We start from the raw sequence: 7,776 nt of genomic DNA, 5'->3' as shown, positions 1-7,776 counted from the left end.
TTGAAGAAACCTGTCGGGGAATACAAGAGACTCTCTGGGAAATAAACACACAGGAGGCTCGCTGGAGATATACTGAGGAACATTCAGTAAAAATTGTTTGTTCATGGAACTCTCGTCCATTAGACTCATTGGGGAGATTTCTAACTTATGAAGAGATGTCCATCTTAGACAGCTACTTCAAAGAGACTTGCTGAAGATAAAATTATTGGGGATACCTTTCTCAAGGAATCCTGCTGCTATGAAACTTGCTTGGGAAGTTCATGAAGTTTTGTTGGAGAAAAATACAATGTTGGAGAAACTCTGTGTGGAAATATCTACTGGGGAAACCAAGCAGAAATTCTGTTTACAACAAAGTTCCAACGGAAGAAAATCAATCACCTTGCTGGGGAAGAAACTCTTCTTAAGAATCAATACCAACAATGATTGTATTCTGAAAGTACTATAGTACTGGAGAAGATAACTGCTCTACTCTTGAGAACACCTCTTGCATCTTCGTCTGCTAAGGATTACACTGAACTTTCTTGAGAGGTTGTTGAATTTGGCTGAGGTTTATGCATGATCTCATTTTGTACATGATATGCAAAATGAATGTGAAAGCATGAATATATTAGTTTATGCATTTTGTGGGTATCAAGCTCGGATTCCCCAACGCCTTGTCTTGGATAGTTTTGTCACCATGAAGATGATTTTTTTGTTGCAAAAAAAATTCTGATTTCTGCTTTTCCGCCAAACGGGCTTCAATGAGGACTTCTTGCTTCTGGAAGAAAATCCATTTCAAACTTGCTTTAGATTATAATGATCTAGGAAATGTCCCACGTCTTGTGAACCAGATTCATTATTGTAAACCAACAAAAATTCCTTTTATACTTTCAAAATCAAAACGAATTAAAGTTTTTAAAAGCTTTGTCGTTTCCACTATTTTAATGTTTTTATCTTATCAAAAATAAAAAGCGACATTAAGCAGAAAAATAGAAATAATTGGTAAAGCAATGTTCAACTGAACAATTTTATTTGATGAGAAGAATAACTCATACATGGGGTTCATGAAGATGTAAACCCCTCTAAGAGGAGATTACAGAGACAGAAAGCAAGTAAATGGCAACAAAAATTTAACTGATTTTCCAACGAAATACAACTTTTCTACTTTCCTCTATGTCCTCTAGTCCTTATTACTTTGCTTCTGGAGATGGTAATTGGACTGATTTCTTCCATCTAAGCTTTGTTGCAGTGTTGACTTGTGTCGCTGCAGTATTATGCCTTTGGATGTTCCCTAACTTTTGCGTGAACTGCTCCTTAAGAGTTTCAGTTCACCAGGAGATTTTATCCTTTTTTGCTTAAGTCGCCCTTTCGGGTTTTCGACTTACTGGGCTTAATTTTTTTTTTATCCCTAATTTTTGCCTGAGCCGCCCTTTCGGGTTTTCAACTCACCGGGATGCTCATTTTTTTGTGCCTAAGTCACCCTTTCGGGTTTTCAACTTAGCGAGCTTTTATTATCCATCTCTTTTTCTTAGGCATAATACTTTCTGACTGCATCAGAATTGACGGGGTGTGTCAACTCTTCTCCGTCCATGTTCGTGAGAACTAAAGCTCCACCAGAGAAAGCTTTCTTCACCACAAATGGTCCTTCATAGTTTGGAATCCACTTGCCACGTGAATCCTTCTGGAGGGAGATTATCTTTTTCAAAACTAGTTCACCTACATTAAACTCTCGAGGTCGGACCTTCTTGTCAAATGCCCGCTTGAGCCTCCTCTAATATAACTGACCATGACACAACGCTGTCATCCTCTTTTCTTCGATTAGATTGAGCTGGTTAAACCTGGTTTGAATCCATTCTGCTTCTTCTAATTATGTCTCCATCAAGACTCTCAATGAGGGGATCTCAACTTCTATCGGTAGCACAGCCTCCATGCCATAGACTAGTGAGAAAGGGGTTGCCCCTGTTGAAGTGCGAACAGTTGTTCGATATCCGTGCAAAGCAAAGGGTAATATCTCGTGCCAATCTTTATAAGTTTTCACCATTTTCTGAATGATCTTCTTGATATTCTTGTTAGCTGCCTCTACAGCTCCGTTCATCTTTGGCCTATAAGGTGACGAGTTATGATGTTCAATCTTGAAATCCTCACACAACTCCTTCATCATCTTATTATTCAGATTTGATCCATTATCAGTGATAATCTTGCTAGGAGTTCCATAGCGACAAATTATCTCTTTCTTGATAAACCGAGTGACGACTTGCTTTGTCACATTGGCATAAGAAGCTGCTTCTACCCACTTAGTGAAGTAGTCAATGGCAACCAGAATGAACCGATGTCCATTTGCAGCTTTAGGCTCAATCATACCAATCATGTCTATGCCCCACATTGAGAATGGCCATGGAGCTGATAAAACATTCAGAGGAGTAGGTGGCACGTGCACCTTGTCAGCATAAATTTGGCACTTGTGGCATTTCCTGGCATAGTGGTAACAATTTGTTTCCATTGTCAACCAATAGTAACCAGCTCTAAGGATTTTCTTCGCCATTGCATGTCCGTTTGCATGAATTCCAAAAGAACCTTCGTGGATTTCTTTGATGAGTAGGTCGGCTTCGTGTCTATCCACACATCTGAGTAGAACTAAATCAAAGTTTCTTTTGTATAGAACACCACCACTTAGGAAGAAATTGGCTGATAACTTTCTTAAGGTCTTTTTGTCTATGATGGATACATCATTTGGATACTCGTGCTTCTCAAGATATCGTTTGATGTCATAAAACCAAGGCTTGCCATCTATTTCTGCTTCAACTGCCAAGCAATGTGATGGCTCGTCTAGACGTTGAATTGTAATAACAGGTGATTCGTTAGCCCACTTGACCTTGAACGTAGATGACAGAGTAGCCAAGGCATCGGCTAGCTGATTCTCCTCCCTAGGAATATGATGGAAATTAATCTCATCAAAGTAGGGGATTAGCTTAATGACATGCTCTCGGTATGGGATCAAATTGGGATGGCGGGTCTCCCAATCTCCTTTGATTTGATAGATGACAAGTGCTGAGTCCCCATACACTTCAAGAATCTTGATTCGTAGGTCAATAGCTGCTTCAATCCCCAAGATACATGCTTCATACCCCGCCATGTTATTGGTGCATTGGAAACATAACCTTGCCGTGAAGGGAATATGAAAATCCTTTGGAGAAGTTATAACAACCCCAATTCCGTTACCCAATGCATGTGAGGCACCATCGAACACGAGCGTCCACCGCGATCCTGGTTCGGGTCCTTCTTCCGGGCTTGGAATCTCATAGTCTCTTATGTACATGACGTCTTCATCTGGGAAGTCGAGTCTCATCGATTGATATTCCTCCACTGGTTGGTGCGCAAGGTACTCTGATAACACACTACCCTTAATGGCCTTCTGAGTTACATGCTGAATGTCATATTCTGATAACAACATTTGCCAACGAGCGATTCTGCCAGTTAATCCAGGTTTCTCGAAGATGTACTTGATGGGATCCATCTTGGATATTAACATTGTTGTATGACAAATCATATACTGTCTCAGACGACGAGCAACCCATGCTAAATCACAACAAGTCTTTTCTAGCATGGAGTACCTGATTTCACATTCTGTAAACTTCTTGCTCAGGTAGTAGATAGCATGCTCTTTTCTACTCGTCTCATCGTGTTTCCCCAATACACATCCCATGGATTCATCGAGTACTGTCAAATACATAATGAGAGGCCTTCCTGGAACTGGTGGTACTAAGATTGGTGGTTCTTGCAGATACTGTTTGATTTTATCGAATGCACTCTAGCAATCATCGTTCCACCTAACAGCTTGATCCTTTCTTAACAACTTGAATATTGGCTCGCAAGTGGCTGTCAGATGCGAGATGAATCTGGAAATATAGTTCAATCTGCCCAAGAAACCACATACTTGCTTCTCTGTCCGAGGTGCTGGCATCTCTTGAATAGCTTTGACTTTGTCAGGATCAACTTCTATGCCTCTCTGGCTCACAATGAATCCTAGAAGCTTTCCAGATCTGACCCCAAAAGTGCATTTAGCAGGGTTTAAGCGCAATTTGTATTTCCTTAATCTTGCAAACAACTTCTTCAGATGAATAACATGCTCCTCTTCTGTCTGAGACTTGGCAATCATGTCATCCACATAGACTTCAATCTCCTTATGTATCATATCATGGAAAAGAGTCACCATGGCCCTTTGATAGGTTGCCCCAACATTTTTCAGGCCGAAAGGCATTACCTTATAACAGAAAGTTCCCCATGGTGTAATGAAAGTTGTTTTCTCCATATCTTCGGGAGACATTTTAATATGATTATATCCTGAGAATCCGCCCATGAAGGAGAATATAGAGAACTGAGTTGTGTTATCTACCAATACATTAATGTGAGGTAAAGGAAAATCATCTTTGGGACTAGCTCTATTCAGGTCTTTGTAGTCTACACACATTCAAACTTTTCCATCTTTCTTCGGAACTGGCACAATATTAGCAATCCACTGCGGGTAAGTTGCAACAGCTAGAAAACCTGCATCAAACTACTTCTTGACCTCTTCTCTGATCTTGACAGCCATGTCTGGTCGAGTTCTTCTCAACTTTTGTTTGATGGGCGGGCATTCCGGCTTCAACGACAGCTTATGCACAACTATGTCGGTGTCAAGTCCTGGCATATCCTGATATGACCAAGCAAACACATCCACATATTCATGTAGTAGCTTGACTAGTTCCTTCTTCACATTTTTTTTCAAAGCAGTTCCGACCTTGACTTCCTTTCTATCCTCCTCAGTCCCCAGATTGATCACATCCACTGGTTCCTAATGAGGCTGAATCATCTTTTCCTCTTGTTTCAAAAGTCTGGTAAACTCTTCTGGAAGTTCGCAGTCTTCCTTACCATCCTCTTCAGCTTGGTTAATCGGGAGGTCGAAGTCATAGGGAATTATAGCATTGTCGTGTTCAATGGATCCAGTAATTAATGATCTGCATGGAAATGATTTTTCTTTTTAGAGGAAGATTTTGAAAAATGAAAGTGATGTGAAATAAAAATTGCCATTTTTTTTGTTGTTTATTTGTTTGTAAAAAAATAAATTAATTAAAAAGATGAAAGACAGGGATCTCAAAAAATATGCTCTGTATTGATGATAAGGCTTAAATATTAACACAAAATGGGCCCTACAAAGCTATCCATATGCCTTGGGCATGACATTGGATGTTTTAGAAAACAGTAAATTACTTTGAACAAGAAACTATATCCGGAACATTTGTTGCCTTCTAGTTAGTGAGAGCGGCATCCGGAGGTCCACAAAACACCATCTTGGACAAATCTAGATCTTCATCTTCAAGAGCATTCACTTGATCATCACTTCGGAAACCAACTTTGGAGAATATTTCCTGGATGCTAGGAACCTTCCCCTGATGTATCTTCTGATCTTTGAAAAGTTCAATAGGCGGCTGATATCCTAACCCACACTTGTCTTTCTTCTCTGGTAATTCAATCACTGTGCCCCAACTTCCAAGGTAACCATCTTCAATTGCAACTTTCACACTCTTCCACGAGGTCATGACCCCCTTGGGTTCTTCAACAAGTTTCGGCTTAGTCTGGACCACATTGACCACTTCAAGGGCTTGGAGAGGAGTTTCAACAATGTCTTCACCTACTTCAATGTATCTGAAAGAAGTCAAATGGCTGACGAAAATATCTTCCTCTCCGGATACTGATACCAGCTTACCAGAAGTAACAAACTTCAACTTCTGGTGAAGTGTCGAGGTGACAGCTCCAGTAGCATGGATCCAAGGTCTACCTAACAGACAACTATAGGCAGGCCTAATATCCATTACTTGGAAGGTAATACGGAAATTTTGAGGGCCAATCAGGATTGGGAGGTCAATCTCCCCAATAACTGTTTGCTTAGACCCATCAAAAGCTTTCACTATCAAAGCACTGGGTCTCATCTGCACCCCTTCAATATTCAATTGTGCCAGGGTAGTCTTAGGTAACACGTTCAAGGATGAACCTGTATCTACCAGTACTCGAGCCAAAGTGACATTTGTACATTGAATGGAGATGTGAAGCGCCATAGTATGTTCTCGCCCATTAGGGGGTAAATCATCATCAGTGAACATCAAACAACTACTAGCATTGAGATTAGCAACCACATTATCAAACTGAATAACATTGATATCTTCTGCCACATAAGCTTCGTTCAAGAACTTCAATAGAGCAGTCCTATGAGCCTCAGAACTCATAAGTAGAGAAAGAATGGATATTTTTGAAGGAGTTTGGTTGAGCTGATCTACGACCTTGTAATCACTCTTCTTGATGATCTTCAAGAATTCCCTATCCTCTTCAACAGTCACTGCTTTCTTAGATGAGCCTTCTCCTGCTTCTGGAGGATTCACCTCTTTCCCACTTGTTGGTTCAACTGTTGGTGCACTTTCTTTGTTTGGGATCACTTCAGGAGCGAAAACCCTTCCACTTTGAGTCACACCACTAGCTCCAGCGATGTTAGTCACATCTGGCTCTTTCAAGATTACTGGTTTGTTACCCACATAAACTACAGGCTCATAGTTCCAAGGCACGACTTTGGTACTGTCAAATGAGAATGGAGCGGGAACATGGATAACCATGGGCTCAATCTTTTTCACTGGATCTAGGTCAACATTTCTCTGATAAGGGACCACAAAAGGCTTGGGAAGCCTCTCTTGATCAAACACAGGCACAATCATAGCAACTTCCTCATCAATCTTTGCTCTAGTGAACTGAATAACCCGCTGATCCATCAAACGTTGAAGATAAATTTTGAATTCACCACACTGATCAGGGTTGGACGAACACACCACACAACTATCATGTACTCCATTCATCAATTCTGCTTCCATCAATCTAGCATGTACCACTGTTAAAAGAGTCTTCAACTTGAACACATCCTTTATCAATCCATCATCAGTTGAACTTTCTATAGCATTGACACTTGAACTATCATGTTTAGGCAAAGGATTGTTCCCTACATTTGGAACATCAGCAAAAGACAAAATTTTCTGATCTATCAACTCTTGGACCCGAAGCCTGAACACCTTGCAATTCTCTGTTGTATGACCCTCTGAATTAGCATGAAAGGCACATCTAGCATTCTCATCATACCAAGGCTTATGCGGCTTCGGCATTGGAGGTAATGCCCTTGGCACGACAGTAACATTCTGAATCAGATACGGTAGCAATTGAGTGTAACTCATTGGGATAGGAGTGGTATTCACATTATTGTACTGTTGATATGGCCTCTATTGATTTGGTCGTTGCTGCTGAACTGGACGTGGTTGATTATTCTGTTGATTTCTCTGTTGATGTTGAGGTGGAGGAGCCTGGAATTGAGGTTGTGGAGCTTGATATTGAGGAACTGGAACTTGATAGTGAGGTACCAGAGCTGGAATAGGAACAAGAGCAATTGGACGGTAAGGCATGGTTGGATATTGAGCAGCCGCTACGTAAGGGTACTGATAATAAGGCACAGAAGCAGGAGCTTTGTATGATGGTCTCCCCCTCTGAGAAGAAATGACACTAGTCTCACCCTCCTTCCTCTTGAATCCGTTGAAAGGCTTCTTCAAGATTGGTTGACTGCTGGAACCTCCCTGGATTTTACCACTCTTCAGTCCTTCTTCTACTCTTCCCACGATCACCATGTCAGAAAATCCTGTGGACACACTACTGATCAATCTTTCATGATATTGGCCCTGCAAGGTTCCCATGAAAATGTCAATCAATTCACGATCAACCAGCGGCGGGTGC

The 7,776-nt window shown here is 41.0% G+C and overlaps 1 protein-coding gene across 1 annotated transcript; it reads right to left on the bottom strand.

The window, feature by feature from the left end:
* Nucleotides 1-5,264: 5,264 nt before the first annotated feature.
* Nucleotides 5,265-7,226, bottom strand: LOC127100938 (uncharacterized). Its single transcript, XM_051038250.1, has 3 exons — nt 6,305-7,226; nt 5,832-6,178; nt 5,265-5,561 (listed from the first exon to the last, which is right to left on the bottom strand). The coding sequence occupies exons 1-3, from the start codon at nt 7,224-7,226 to the stop codon at nt 5,265-5,267; spliced, it is 1,566 nt and encodes a 521-aa protein (XP_050894207.1).
* Between the last annotated feature and the right edge of the window lie 550 nt (nt 7,227-7,776).

This window comes from Lathyrus oleraceus, chromosome 1 (assembly GCF_024323335.1).
Source record: "Lathyrus oleraceus cultivar Zhongwan6 chromosome 1, CAAS_Psat_ZW6_1.0, whole genome shotgun sequence".
Lineage (NCBI taxonomy): Eukaryota > Viridiplantae > Streptophyta > Magnoliopsida > Fabales > Fabaceae > Lathyrus > Lathyrus oleraceus.
This window is presented reverse-complemented; position numbering and strand designations above follow the sequence as displayed.